This window comes from Rhipicephalus microplus, chromosome 1 (genome assembly GCF_043290135.1).
Source record: "Rhipicephalus microplus isolate Deutch F79 chromosome 1, USDA_Rmic, whole genome shotgun sequence".
In the NCBI taxonomy this organism is placed as follows: domain Eukaryota; kingdom Metazoa; phylum Arthropoda; class Arachnida; order Ixodida; family Ixodidae; genus Rhipicephalus; species Rhipicephalus microplus.
This window is the reverse complement of record NC_134700.1, coordinates 90,750,443-90,766,541: the sequence shown is the minus strand read 5'-3', so window position 1 is coordinate 90,766,541 and position 16,099 is coordinate 90,750,443. Positions and strand designations below refer to the sequence as shown.

At 41.3% G+C, this 16,099-nt stretch overlaps 1 protein-coding gene across 2 annotated transcripts in view; it reads left to right on the top strand.

Moving 5' to 3' along the window:
• Window positions 1-267: 267 nt before the first annotated feature.
• Window positions 268-16,099, top strand: part of LOC119178511 (coiled-coil domain-containing protein 149) — a 67,642-nt gene continuing 51,810 nt past the window's right edge. The window contains exons 1-5 of one of the 2 annotated variants that reach the window (XM_075884718.1): window positions 268-441; window positions 6,360-6,518; window positions 11,951-12,007; window positions 15,270-15,374; window positions 15,719-15,841. In XM_075884718.1, coding sequence (XP_075740833.1) covers window positions 385-441; window positions 6,360-6,518; window positions 11,951-12,007; window positions 15,270-15,374; window positions 15,719-15,841 — 501 coding nt within the window. In that variant the 5' untranslated portion in view covers window positions 268-384. The remainder of the gene's footprint in view (window positions 442-6,359; window positions 6,519-11,950; window positions 12,008-15,269; window positions 15,375-15,718; window positions 15,842-16,099) is intronic. The other variant, XM_075884735.1, reaches the window with a different exon arrangement.

The following is a 16,099-nucleotide window of genomic DNA, read 5'->3' as shown; positions in this document are numbered from 1 at the left end:
ATCGAAGTAAAGAAATAAAAAACTTCAAATGTCGCGCGTAATTTTGTACACAGTGTTGCTTATTTAGTATTTGACTTGGCTGTTATTGGCTGCATTTTCTTGCAACCGTCGCTGACCTAAATTGAAGTTTTAGCAACAAGTGTGACAAAGACTAAAAGCACCACCAAAACTTTGAAGACGCGTTTTGCCTGAATAATACGCTTTTAGGTTTTTTTACCCTGTTGCGCGTTTCGGAAAAGGAACTGTCCAACGTTGCCAGTAGCCGCATCGAGCGCGTAGGTGGGCGCGCCGCAGCTGGTTGTTGCGGCTGTGCGCGTTTGAGAAGCGAAAGTGTGTGCCGTTGCACTTATGTCATGTGCTCGCCACATCTAACCTAAATGAGAGATGTCTTCGACGAAGTACGCTAAGCTCGAGCAAGACTACCAGAAGCTCGTCAGCGAGGTGAGCCGGCTCTTTTTGTTTACCCCGGCGTGAGGCCACGAAGCGAGGCGATTCCGGCACACACATCCGTACGAACGCCGACAACAGCTGCGCGATGTCACGGCTTTGCTATCGCCGAGCGCTGCTTATATACTGACGGAGTTTTTGCACAGCTTGCCACTAAAAGCAGGATGGAATCCCGATGGCTGCGTGTTTGATGGTATCCGACGCACATCTGTTAACTGTTCCGTAGCATGCGAGCATATTATACCGTAGTGTGGATCGATGTGCTAAAGCTTGTATTCTGCAGCCTCGGGGCTTACGAAGGGCATCGCGCTGCTGCGATATTGAGTACTCGTAGAGCTCATACACGTATGAACTTATTCTGTTAACCTTTTAATCACAATGAGGATCGAGCGCGTGTGTTTCGTTGGATATCGCGCGCGCATGTGGGATTTGCCTGTTTTTTTCTTTTTACTATCAGAATGTTTCAAAGAGAAATGTAACTGTGGTTTTGAAGATATATGAGAGAATTGCTGGCATACGTGGTTCTTCTGAAATGTTAATTACGGAAATGTCTAGGAATTGTATTCGATCATTCTGAAACAATTCTTCAGTAAAGTTCAGGCCTCCTCCATTTAATTCTAATTATTTGCTCAGTGGTGCAACTATACAGGGTCAAAGTCATCAACACTACAAAAATCATGCACTCGTCCACGTACCGAAAAACCTTAATAATAAGGCGTCCTCTAAAAATTTGTTGATCTCGCGAAGGTATAAATCACTAAAAATCATTGCAACATTAGACTCAATGCTAATTTATGATATCCGCACATAAATGCCTTCTTTTCAACCTGTCGTCGTTGACGTTAAAATGCATTGTAAAGGATTAAAAGAAAAACTTCATATACACTCCGCACTTATCAGGGAAAACTGCTTTCTGCACTTGTCTATCAGCAAAATCTTTAACACACTCTAATAATCCTCCATGCAGCAAGGAACAATAAATGTCTTCAATATCCATACGCAAAATTTTACAACTACCAAGGTTGTTCTGTGAGAGAAACTGAACAAGTGTTTTGAGAATTATATGCTGTCTTGACTCGCTCCTGAGGTCGATGTTTGCACACTCCGTCTCTATAACATGAATACTTGCCAACCAGCTCAGCTCTTCATTATTGTAATGTGTATGTGCTGTCAGTAAACTTTAACAAAGTGCTTAATTGGCCTGGTTGGTACTGCATGGTAGACAAAGAAAGTGCTTAACAGTGCAAACAACAGGAGGGAATAGAAAAGACGAGAACAGAGTGCTGAACTCCAAATCCAAACCTGGACAAGGTGGAGCTGCTTAGCCTCGTAATAAGAACCGTTGGACAAGTAAAAGATGATGAAATTAGTCGACTCATCCAGGAGGGAGTTGAGTGCCTTCCTTGCGCAAGATGTCAAGACGGCTCGACAACGGTCTAGTGCCGTCGTCGCCAGCCTACGAAAGCCTGATGTAAAGTTTCTCCAATCTGATAAGGAAGGAGGGTTTGTGCTCACGCCGAAGCTTTCGTATGACAGCAAGGCTGAAGAAGCCATGCGAAAGAATTTCAAGTTGCTCCCAGCCATCAAAGGAACTAGAGTGAGGACGCAAGCGGCAAAACTGTGCGACAAAGTGGGGCTAACCACTTTGGTAAAGTCCGTAAAAAGGGCAAAAGGCCTGAGCCTTTCGGTCTTTTCAGTGGAAACACACAAAGAAGGCAATTCTTTCAGAGCCATCGTCTGTGAGCGCGGTACTTGGCAATATCCTGTTGCATTGTATCTTCAGAGGTGTCTAGCAGTCCTGCCCATTGATTACCCCTATCGAGTCAAGAGCCCAATCACCATCAGTGATTACCTCCGGACTGAGTGCTCGAAACGAGTAAGCGCCTTCTCTGTTGATGTCAAGGACTAGTTTTATTTTTTACCTCATTATCTTGTGTGCGATGAAGTTAGCCAGTGCATTGAGCGTTACGGTGGCACCAAATTTAAGAATGCATGTGGAATTCATGTTCACAGGTTTTTAGAACTACTGTGCTTTTATCTGCTTTCGACCTTTTGTACTTTACAAGGACTCCTTCTACACTCAGCGCGAAAGACTGTGCATTGGCTCATACTTAGCTTTGGTTCTTTTTACTCGTGCGGTGTGACAGAAGTCTCATGGCTAACCTTCATCAGACAAGCACAGTTGAACTGTTCCACTACATTGGCGACTATTTTAGTGTTTTACCGGTGAGATATTTGACACCGGTGAGATATTTGACATATTTTGGCATGAAATGCAGCAGCTAGAATTAACATTGAAGCTTATTTATGATGACAAGTTACGATTTTTTTACTTATAAATGCTTTTTTTTGGTGGACCATGTCTATTGGCGGTACGAGCCACGCTCAAAGAAAAGCCTTCTTCCTTTTATGTCCGCCCATTATAAGCTAGTCAAGCGTAGCATCGCTTTTTTCAGCCTAAAGGCAGCTCTAACTCGCTCTTGTCACCACCAGATAGAATGCAGTTCTTCATACCAAGTTCACCGTCTTTAACAAGCAGGTCTTCCTAATTCCCTGCTAAATCCCATCGCCGAGACTATCCTTACGTCACTAGGAGTGTCTAATAAGGGACAAAGCAACAGCTTACTCAACAAGCCTCATTCTAGCACGGCTGTAATTCCCTTCGTACACGAAGTTTCCCATAGGCTAAAAAAGGTCACTGGCAAAATAGGTGTAAGAGATGTGTTCTGCGCACGTGACAAGCTCGTTGGGCTATTTCGCAGGGTCAACAGTAAAGGACCTATAAAAGAAGCATGCAAAAAGAAGCATGCTATGTGCGATGTTCAATGTGTTTTAGCGTTTGTATACAAAGTATTGTTTACATCTGGGCTCTGTTACATTGGCCGAACAGGCCAATGCATTAATGATCGGTTGAGGGAGCACGCTTGTTCTCTAAAAGGCTCTGTTCCCAGCTACTTGACAGACCATTGTAAAAAGTGTGGTTGTCAGCAAATTCTTGACAAGTGTGTGATTATGGGGCGATATAAAAATCAGCGTGAGCACGAGATTAGTGATGCCTTCCACATTCAACAATCTGGTGCTTCCTGTGCTAGCGGACCTTCGATTTTTATTCATAGCTGTGAAATTAGTTATCTAGGGTCCACTGATATGACTGGCTCTTGATAAGGTAGGCCGTTTGGCACATGTATGTGCCATTTTGCTGATTTTACGTGGTTATGCGCAGATTCTGTTTTCCTATATATTTCTGTTGGTTTGCAATAAAATTTGCTTGTTGGTTCAGTGCTCCGTTCTCGTCTCTTCTATCCTCTCCAGTCGTTTGCGCTGTTAAGCACTTTCTTCGTCTACCGTACTGTCAGTAAAATGATGTACAGTTGAAACTCGATTCAACAAAGTGATGACCGTGCGGGAATTGAATCATTACATCAGGAAGTTCATAATATCGAGTAAGCAATGTTTTAGTGTGTTGATACCTCACATTTTAATGTAGCAACACCCAAAAGCTACCATGGCAATGCTTTTTCCATCAGCCAATGGAGCAAAGGCAGCTCAAACATGGAGCTTCATGTGACAAACGAATGTAGCGATTGTGCGTGCTGGTCGAGCAAAAAAGGTGCGAGGAGACGGTCAGTGTGATCTGTCGCATAAACCATAAAAAAAGGAAAGTAGCCTCCACCATTGTCCCTAAGTTCAATTGGTACTCAAAGACATCGTCAACTATTGAGTCTTTTGTACCATGAAAGGGTGTGGTGTGTAGCCTCATCAAAATAAAGCCAGAGCCATGACTAGGGCACTCAGATCAGTGGTCTCAAATACACGGCTGTTGTGGTGCCTATTGCCTGTTGACGTTTTGCTAGCTGCCCACAGCCTCACAAGGAATAAAATGCTTCTTTTTTTGCTCAATAGTACACACATTGTTTACATACCCATTGCGATTAATTATGTTTTGTTCAGGTAAGCGATAGAGGTGGGACTGTTCTCAAGCATTTCTTTTTCATGGGGGGCCACATGCAGTCACCACGTGTTAAAAGTAACTGTGGAACAACATGTCTGTACTTCACTGTCAATGTCGATAATAATCATTCTCCAGATGAGTAACAGTATGTTCCTTGCATCCTGACTTCCAAATCCTCTTCAGAAAGACCCGTACAATATAAGATGTGGGTTTTTTTCAAAGGGAAGCTTTAGGTAAAATTCCATTCACTCCCCCCCCACCCCACCCCTCTGCTTTAAGCTTCTTTACGGTCCTGGCCCTGTCTCAGGACCATGTCTCATGACTGCGGGTGGCTAGCTACCCTGAGCTTGAGATCCATGACCTAGATGGTTCAAAAAGATAGAATTAGAAAGTAAACTCAAGTAAAAACCCATCTTGTGTCAAATTTGAAAGGAATTTGCTCGGCTTTTATATTCATCTATTTCAGGAAAAGCTTTGTTAAATTGGATAGGGTGGTCAAGTTACTGTTAATTTAGGTTGATGACAACACTGAACCATAATCGTACCTGTCGGTGATTAAAAATTTCTTCGTTAGATCAGGAACTTCGTAATGCACTCACACCTTGATATAACTAAATATAGGCTATAACAACGTAAATGAAAAATAGTCTTGCAATATCTATGGTATTAGGAACATACCTTTATAATAATTTTTTGGATTTAATAAACTTATTTTTGTGCAAGATGCAACTTCGTTATATTGGAGATTTGAGTGTATCGTGTTTCATTGAATCAAGCTCTGTCTGCATGGAGGCATAAAAGCTGCAGTTTAAATTTTGCCATTATTCATTATATCAATAGGATTACATTACTCATATTTTTATTGATGTTAGGCAGAACAGGACATAGGAAAATTGTTTCTTCTAGAAGAAGGCTGTGTGCATGTATGACTGCATATTTTGTTTAGATTGAGCAATGTTTATTATGTTTATTTCAAAGGAGAAATAAAAGTTATTGGTGAATTAGAAATTCCTAGCAGCTTATTGGGATGAGACAAACACAACGAGGTTGTTACAAACATATATCTTATATATGTTCATAGGCACATATCTATAGAGATGTGCCTGGCCACAATTATTTACAATTTTTAATCTATTATTACTACATAGTAGTGTAACAAAAGGTCAAGATCTATATTTGTATCAATGTGTGTTCTGAGACTACATTTTTTGTGGCTGAACACCTTTGTGAACCGGAACCAATGTTGGAAGCCAAACTAATTGAATCGATATTCCTAATTGACTCATTTTTATCAAACAGCTTTTGGATTCAGAGACCAAGTGTTCTTTGGGCTCATTAAGCCCAATTTGTCATCGACCAATAAAGCTTCTATTTTGACGAAAATGACTCAGGCTAATAGAAACATGCCAAACTTCTAGTTTATGACGATAATGTCGTCAAACCAACTAATGGCTACCCTGTTGCACCCCGTTGCATCCGCTACTCTGATTCATGCAGTCGGATTTGCATAGTGCCAGGTTTTAAACCATGGTGTCAACAACTTGTGGCTTTTTCAACTGCAATATCTTATTGACACATTGTTGGGTTCCTTTCATGTTCATGCAAAAAATACATGAAAAAAAAGGAGCATTAAATTACATTAAAAATGCTGACCATTTCACCACTGCTGAAAGTGTGTTCTAGCTAGCTAGCATTGAAGAAGTGTTCACTCGATTACTGAAGATTAGCTCAGTGCATTTCTGGTTCATTAAGCCGTTCACCACCAGGTGGTGCCACTGTCACAGGCGTTATTGTTTACACAGCTGGTAGCCATGGTAATCCATAAATGCTAATAATAGCAGTGTTACACGGCCTGATTGGGATCAAGTGATTGATCATGATCGTCAACAAAGGTGGCCACGTGACACACACCAGTGTATATGTAGCCAAAGTAAAACGCCTGCATGCCCGATGGCTGCAGATGGGTGTGCTGCGGTGTCGGTTGGAGAGCAAGTCAGAGGCCCTGCTCATCCTCACACGGGACCTGGAGCAATGCCAGAGTGAGCGCGACCAGTTCAAGCTCATGGCCGACCAGCTCCGTGAAAGACACGGCGAGCTACGCAGGCGCCTCCAGGCCTGGGTCAGTCTCCCCTCTTCTTTCAGGGCGCAACATTTTATTACCACACATGCGAGCATAGTTGTACGCAGGGGCACAACTGCTAACAGCGGTTTTAGTTGTGTCAGAGGCATCGTGTGCACTCGGCACCATAGGTCGACAAAAAAAACATGCGAGCTCACTCAGACTTGCTCAAGCAATATATTTTGCCCTTGGGACTCACTCGGACTCGAACTCATCATAGTTTTTCTCAACCGGACTAACTCAGACTCATGCTCACTAAAATTTTTTGCGCTGGACTTGCGAGGACTCAAGCTCATCGAATATTTCTCACCTGGACTCAATGAGACTCACAGCTCTATCTGTGCCTGAATGAGTCTGAGTGAGTGAATTGATAAGCTCATTAGCATATAATTACTGTTGTGTCATTGCTCTTTAAAGGGCCAGTCACCAGGTACCATAACAATCACTCAGGGAGTTTTATTGTGACAAAAAGGATAAATACAGAGTCAGAAAATATACAGACGAGGGTCCCAAAGTTCACGACTGCAACGTGGCCCTCAAATATAGTTACAAATGAATAAAACAATTATAACCAGCAGTCTGAACTGAAAAATCAAAACAAGGAATATACAACGAATATGAAAAGCAAAAAAGGCAATAAACCAAAAACATAGCATATAATGAGTGCACTTTAAAGCAGGAAAACTCTGGTGCAAGTGAAGAAACAAGGAATGCCTAAACGAGAATAAAAAACGAAAAGACATGCAACGAAAAAACACATCAATATATTACAATACAAATCTGGTACACTTAAAGAAAAAGGAACTTCATAAATTCAACAAATATTGCTTCACTGAATTTTTTTAAAAAATCAAAGAAACTTTATATTTTAGTGGTGAGGGTAAGGAGTTCTATAATTACAGGACACAGAAGTGTGAAGATGATTTACCATATTTAGTATAAATCTTAGGAAGCAGAAGTTATTGTTAGCTGCAAACCTGGTAGTGTTAGTATTTACTAAAAGTTCATATTTAATGAAACTAGTAGAAAGTTTGTGTTATTTGTTTATGCAGAAACATAATTAGATTGAATTTAAATAAGTTGCTAACAGTTAAGATGCTATTACAATAGAAGAGGTGAGCGATGTTACTGTCATGAGCACTGTTAAAAAGAATGTGAAGAGCTCTATTTTGTAAATGCTGTAAGGATGAAAGATGACACTGATAAGTATCACCCCATGAATAGATAGCATAAGTGATATGATAATGTGTAAAAGTGAAGTAAAGAGAAAGGAGTGCTTTATGAGAAAAATACGAGCAAGCTTTAAGTAATGCACGAATGCCTAATGCTATCATTTTTCTAACATGAGCAATATGGAGATCAAATGTGAGGTTGGCATCGAGTTGAACACCAAGAAATGATAAGCTGTCACTGATGTTAATGAAATGAAAATCAAATGTGATCCCTGGTGGTGAAGTTAACTTGTGTTTAGGCAATCAAAAAACCATAAACTTACATTTAGTTGGATTAATAACTAGATGATTTTCTTGACACGGAATGGACATGTTACAGAGTGCAGCATTTCATTTATTAGTGGCACTAGTAACACAACTATCAGCAAAGAAAAAAAAAAGGGTAGTTTTGTCAGCCTATGAAACGCATTGAGACGGTTGTCTAATGTCAGAAAGGTCATTAATGTACAGTAAAAAAAAAAGTAAGGGACCCAGTAGTGAGCCTTGGGGAACCCTTGATTTATTGTTTTAGTAGATAAATATGCACTTGCTATGTATACAGTATGTTTTCTGTTAACCAGGTAACCATTTAAAAACTTGAGGGATGGACCTGTGATGCCATATGCCTCGAGCTTCTTGGACAAAGTGAGATGATTAATGATGTCGAATGCCTTTGTGAAATCCAAGAAAACTGACCCAATGATGCACCCTGAATCAATGGAGCGTTTGATGTAGTCAGAAAAAGAAAGAAGGGCAGAGCGAGAGCCAAATTGACAGGACTTCAGTACATTAATTCTAGTCAGATACTTGTTAAGCCAAACTATAAATAATTTTTCGATGACTTTACTCAGGGCAGAAAGAATACAGATCAAATGATAATTCGAAACACATTGTTTGTCATCTTTTTTAAACACTGTAGGTACTTTGGCTATCTTTAAAGAAGTAGGAAAAATGCCATGCTTGAAAACAGGATTTATAATTACAGCTAGTGGATTGGAAATGACATCTACAAGTTTTAGATGGCCTGCTGAGCTACTATCTATACTAGGGCTGGTCTCCTTAATAGTTTAGATTGCTGTCTATACGTTATCAGGGCTCACGGGAAAAAGGAAAAAAGAGTGGTCAGAGCGCTGTAGATTACAATGAGACCTTTTTTTTGTTCCTGATAAAAAATTTTAGACGAGTAGTTACTAAAAGCATCAGCAACACTTTCAGGCTCATCATGTGTAATGCCGTTATACGTCACTTTCTGCAAAGATGAGCTAAGTGACAATCAATTTAGAAAATCATTTAAAAGTTGCCATTGCATTTTAGAGTTGTTATTCTCATTAGATAATTATTCATCATACTAATTTTCCTTAGCATTTTTGAAAAGACATGAAAGAACGTTGCAATATTTTTGTAATGAGAAGCTAAAGCAGCGTTAAAGGGTGGTCTTTTTAGTTTTTGGTAAAAGTTATCTCTTTTATACATTCTTTTCAGCAGTCCTTGGGATCGCCATGGGTTTTTAGGATATTCATACTTATTCTTACATTTAACTATTTTCGTACACTCAAACAAATTTTAGTTACACCATAGAAGTTGTTGTGTGCCCGATAAATAGCAATATGCTACAAGCATTTTTTCTATCGGCTCTTTACGAGCTGAGAAAACAGTTTTTTTTTTTTAAGTAGTACGAAACAAGGATTTAAGCAGTACGAAGCAAGCTCAGAAACCTTGCCACTCCCCCGCGTAGCTTTCACAAGCCTAATCTCTTCCCTACTACCTTCCCGAGAATCCGAGAGGTTACGTGCGCATGACGTGCCTGATCAAGCCCAACCCCCGAGCACGCGAGTGGCGTTGTTTTGTTGACAAGTGTTATTTTCGAGGTCTACTGCATGATTCTGAGGGATAGTTTGGAAACACTGGCCGAGATGCCGTAGAATGAATGAGCATAATGAGTGCTCGAATATGCAGGACCATCAATTTTAATTTCCTTTCTAGGACAGGCATTTGCTTGAAGTGTTAACTGTGGGGACACAAACGCATGCGAAATGCAGGCACATTAGCCATTGCAATGCACATTGCAATGCACAGGGGGAAAATGAAGAAAAAATCACTGCATATCTACGGACTGAATGATGATGAGTGGGGTGAAGCGTCTGTCCACCCAACCATGGGTTGATATGTCTGTTCGTGCATCTGTCCATCTGTCTGTAGGGCACGTAGCCAGAAATTTTTTGGGGGCACCATCCTGATTTCATGAGAGACACTCCTTTAAAACGACCATTTTAAGAGGGGGGATTTTGGGGGGGGCGGCATGTGCCCGGTGTGCCACCCCCTGGCTATGCCCCTGGTTTTTGTGTCTGTCGGTCTAGTGAACACTCCAAGTACCACCATCTCGCATCTTTTCATCATATAATAATTATATAAAAGTACCGTCATCTAGCGAACATTCCAAGAACCAAATGAGAGGTGGCTACCTACTACATACATCGATGATGCACGACCCACGCCCCTAAAAGTCTATCTCTTGTGGCACATACCCGCTCTCTGGGGTATGTGCCACCAGTGGTTACAAAAGATTATGGGAGACAAACGGATGACGCCATAAGGAGCATCGCCCCTAAAAGAAGTGCTCATTCCCGTATTGCATCGCATTATTTGTCTTAAGTTTTATTCATCTATTCAAGCGACAACTTACATAACTTACATGTCATGTTGAATAATTTTTGCCATGTCAAGTGCCACTGTTAGTAACGTCAGACCACAGTCCTCTAGATAGAGGACCAACGTCGCAGCACTGCCGTGTACGTAGGATAAATCATACATGTACGTCACGCCCTCATTCTCTGGGCGCGCGCCCGCGAAAGGAAGGCAGAGCAGCGTTCATCTAAAAATTTGACCCATTTCCGTGGTGTGTAGCGTTGCAACGTTTGGCAGATGTGATCGTGAACGCCCCATGTTCGCATTGCACTTGTCAGCTCAAAATTGTTAAACTTGGTGAGTGACCTTTTAACATGAATATCTTACACAATCGATGCTCTCCTTGGTATCTTTTTATCACATACTTTCGAGTATGAGATGTCAGTGGTTGCAATTCAATGAGGTCTTTTTTATTCAAAGAGGACAGAGTTGAGTAACTAATGTGTTTGATTAATACGATGTAGAGCTCATTCAGACTCACTCAAGAAATACATTTTGTGCCTAGGGTTCACTCGCACTCATACTCTCAATGCTTTTTCTCAGTCGGACTTACTCGGACTCGCCAAAATATTACTCGCCCAGACTCACAACTTGATCTGAATCTGAGTAAGTTGGCTTATGAGTGAGTTTGTCGACCCATGCTCTGAACCCAGGCAGCATTCCCTGTACGTGTGGTCTGATTGGAAGGTGGCTGAGTAAAAGAGGGCAAAATATTGAAGCTAGCCTGTTACTATCTCGATACGTATTTCGCACCTTTCTCCACAAAATTCTCATATTTTTTAAACATTGCAATGAATATGTTTTTTTTTTTCCAAGAACAAGGTTTCTGATATTGAGCAATAGTTGAAGCACATAAAAAAATTAACTTAGTCCAGTGAAGCTCACTGTTACTCAAAAAAAAAAGGAAAAAGGAATAGCACTCTCTGAGAACACTCATCATTCGGACAATTATCATTGTTCTGATGATAAAAAGCTCTTCCACAGTGACGAACCAATATTTCTCTGTCACATTAAGCTGTTGTCATTTTTAAAACACAAATTTCCACAAAAAGAAGTGAAGCAGTGGATGAAACAGAACCAAGTTGCCAGGTCCTGTCATCTGAGGAGCGGCACTTGAGCTATTATAACCTGCAAGCAGTATCATTAAAAGTGCTCATTGGAAGTCATCGTATAAGCCGATGAGCTACACTCATCCAAAGTGGTTGTGGTAAGCACAATCTGTGTTCATTCAAAAAGATTAAGCACTGCAGGTTAGATTGCTTCTGCATTGGGTTTTTGTGAAAGCCACTCTGCAATGTGAGTGACATGGCAAAATGGTGTACCGTCAATTGGGGCTCGATTGTGTAACAATTGAGGTTATCTCTGGACTAGGCTGTATGTGCAGTGAGAATTTTGTCCAAGGTCAGATACAGCTCACGAGAGTCGAAAAGCCAAAGAAGGAAGTTTGTGATGTTGTAGTACTTTACTGTGATATTCTCCCGAGTACTAAAATATGAAGTAATAAGGGAATTCTGTATGCTCGAACATTTTGCACAGGGTCCAACGGTGGCAAGCGTGTATGACACCAAGAACTTCAAAGGCCAGGCTGAGAAGGTGAGCTTTAGTACATGCAGCTGTAGTGCAACTGCACACGTATCCTAAAGCTGCAATAATAATGCTAGAATAGACATATGTCACTCTCCAGAAGTAAACAGCATCTTTGATGCTTGTTTAGCAAGTCACGGTTAGTCTGAGTGGTTAATGATTTTGCATTTGCTGCAGACAAGCTCTGTACATCCATACATTTTGCATGACCACTAGTATAGACTAGCTATGCTCAGCAATAAGAAAAAGTTTCTCTATTTTGTTTCCACTACAATATATCGTACTACTATTCTGCAATACAGTACCACAAGAAAACTTAGACCGGGAGTTCAGGAGACTTCTAGTGACTGACTGTTTCTATAAACGTGATTACATGGCGTGTCATATATATGTCGATTATGCATGTGTATATACTTCAGTATATTATGTGCGTGTTCAATTATTTGTATGTATACTAGGTACAAACATGTGATGCTGCTTTCTTGTTGAAACAAAGGATTGTAGACTCATCAAAGTGTTTAAGGACAGCTTTTATTTCACAGTCCCCTCTTTCTTGCAGAAGTGTACAGGATGGCAAATCAACTGCTTCATTTCATTCAATCATCCAATTTACTGTGTATCGTTAAAACTTTTCTGCTAGAGCTTATCTTTCACTGCAGGGTAAATATTGTGATTACTACGTCATCTTGGAAGCCTGCTTCTGTTTGTTTTACCTGTAGTTGTTATACTTTTCCCCACTGATGTCTCAAATGGGTGCATTTGTCTCAGTGCTTGCAAAAGGCCTTGCCTGCCTGTCAGGATGCTGCGTGCACATTCGATGCTTGCATGTAAATAGTGTGAGAGCACTGATAACTGTGTTCTTACTCGTTCACTCTAAAAGCTTTAACTTATCTTTTTTAAAATGCAAAGCAGCTTAAGGTTGAGCTCAATAGAATGTGTGGCGTGACCACCCATACTGCGCATGCGCGTCCGCTCCTTCTTTTTCGCCTCGCAACGCTGAGGCTGGGAGCGTCTGCTAACCTACGCTCACTCACACCTCTCTCTCCTCTGTAAGCATTCTTCCCCACAGCGCACACACTTTGCGCGTACCTACCCCTCTCTCTCCTCTCCTACGCTCCCTCTCTCTCGCCTTGCAACGCCGGCGCTGGGAGCATCTGCTAACCTACGCTCACTCCCCCCTTTCTCTGCTCTAAGGCATTCCTCCCCACAGCGCTTACACTTACATTGAGCATGCACGTCTCCTCCCCCCCTTCATTCCTCTCTCTCCACTCGCAATGCTGATGCAGGCAGTGTCTGCTAGCGAGTTTCTTGATTAAGAAAACCGACTGCTCGCGCTGCACAATCGTTAACTGGCCACCTCGTATATATAGGCACTGGATCTTGACCTCCAAGGTAGTGCCAGTTGGAGGTTTCTACTGTGCATTGTTGAACAGTAAAAATTCACAGCGTGCACGTTAACTAAAAGCGGACTGCGGGTCTCTGTGTCCAATTGGAGTCTTGTGTCTCTCATAGCCCATTAGCAGTGATTCGCATGTTCCAGTAGCAAACACCGCTCCATCAATGCGTGCTTTGCGCCGCCCGAGGTTTTTCTCCCGCGCAACACCGTGATGAGCGCCAGCGTCAAGGGCGATGCCAGTGTAAGCATTAGCACTCGCTGCTTCGCTAGTTTCTTTTAGCAGGAGATGGTGTAATTTTTCTGTCAGACAGAATGGTTCATTGATGACTGATAAAGCCTGTCGCATTTGCGTGTACTGCATCATTTAATATTTTTATTGTGGTACAAACCCACAGTAGTAGCTGCGCCCTCCCCCCATCCCCCCCTAAAGAAAAACAGTATTATCAGCTTTGAAGATGAGGGTTGAGTTATTGGCACTCTTTGCATTGGTCTTACATGTAGCAACATGAAAGACGTACCTGTAGGTTAAAAAATAGAATTTCTCATGTTGCACTCTAGTGTGGATGTAAACACGTTGTGTGCATGACAATGTGGGTGGTCTGGGAGTTCAAACCCCTCCACTCCCTGCAAAATATTTCTGATTACGCCCCTGGTATGCCACGCTCATGGACACATTCACATTCATCACATCAACATATCCTGAAAAGTATAGATTGTCCGAGTGAAAAACATTGCAAAACTGTTCTAGTTGCTGCTTCTCCCGCCTTTGTTGCACATGTTTCATTCTGGAACACATGAAGACATGTTAGGCGTACTTTAGTAATTAAAGTATTTTTAAAGGGGCTTTATACTGACTTTTATGTCTCTCTGACTTGCCAACTGCTGTATGTGTTAAATTTTATGAAATTTATTTTAGAATTTACCTTTTCAAAATATTGCACTTATACTGAATTGCTGCATAAATGATGCATATAGCTTTTACATGTTTATCAACAATAAACAGCTTTGAGTTTAATACCTAGGTCTTAACATATGTAGTGCCTCCAAACGATGCAACTGTGTGCACATTATACTCTAATTATTCGTGGCATTAGCATTCCAGCCCCCATTTTTTCAAGATAGCACGAGTAACGAAGCCGTCTTCAAACCTTCTTTACCTGGATTCTGTGAAAATCAAAGTGCAGTTCCCCTGTGTTTGGGTTTACAAGGGGCAAACTCAGTTAAAAAAAATTGTGGCACACTTAACAAAGCCGAGAAATCTGTGACCTTGGTACCCAATTCCAAGTTTTTTAATTGTGAGTTTATTTGCATGTGTGGCACTTTGTTTTCCTCCTGTATCTGTAATCTTACATGCGCTTTGTATAATTTTTAAAATCATACATATTGAGTGCACTTGGCCCTTTCCTCCACTATGGCATTGAAAACACTTTGTTGTGATTTCTTGTTCTTAGACGTCTTCTTGCCTTTCTACATCAGTAGATTTCTTGCTTCTGCAGTGCTGTAATTCATGCTAATGTTGAGCATAAATATGAGAAACATGAATGGAATAATGATTTATTGATGAATAAAACACGGTGAAGCTGGTGTCTTAGAAAGAAGCCTTTGCCTCGCCAATAATTCTAGCTGGTTGAATGAAGTGGAGTGAAGTGGATCATATGAAATGGGAGGAGTGATGGGAGTATAGTAGTGGGAGTAGTGGGGTATGGTGGAAGTTGCAGTGGCACCTACTCGTACTGCCCCCAATCATGAAAGCCTTAACTGAGAATGACTTCGCTGTTAGAAGAGAATAGTCTCACACTAAGGCTTTGGACCATAATGCTGTGTGTGTGGGGCGAACATCAATAATCTTAACTGCTCCCTTCTTTTTGTGTGCAGAGTCTAGCACAGCTCCTGTGTGACTTGAAGGAGCAGAACCGACGTCTGCAGTCAGAGAACGAGTCGCTCGGCCAGAAACTCCGTGAGGCTCTTGAAGATGCCAAGGCATGTATATGGGCCTCTTTTCATGTGAACGAGTCGCCAAGGAACAGTTGAGTAGAGCAGTGAAGTAATCATGGAATTTCTTCAATACAAACTGTAACTCTTCTTTTCAGGCTTTGTTATTATAGCATGAAGCACAAAAGCAAAACATGATCTCCTTGCAGCTGCTCAATTTTGCAGCTGCATTTAACTGGGCTTAACAAACAACAATCACTTCTCTGAATGGTACAAAAAAGGTCAACTCTCGGCTACCTACTGGCTAAAATATGTTTATTGTTTTTTTTGTTCGGTGCTTAAAAGTTCAGCTGCGGTCTGAGCATACGAACTTCACTCTGAAATGTGTGCAGCTTCTTCGAGAGCAGGTGCAGAAGCAGGGATGCAGTCGCCGTCTGTCTGACCCATGCGCTCAGTGCTCTGCCAAGCAGGACCGCCAGGAGCTGGTGCGACAACTCGAAGTCCTGCAGTCAAGGGTCAGTGACCTCGCTGTCTTTTGCTGCCATGGCATGAGGTTTCATTCACAGGGCCATGCATGAGGAAACTTTGCAAGATGAATTCATTTGGTGAAGAAGTAATACCACAAAGTAGACATGGGTAAATATTCGAGAGCTTCAAGTATCTCAGTACATATTTGAACTTTTCTCAAAACAAATTTGAAATATTCCAAATTTTATGTTACACAAAAAGTAATGAATGAACATATATTAGAGGACATATAACTCCCATGTAAA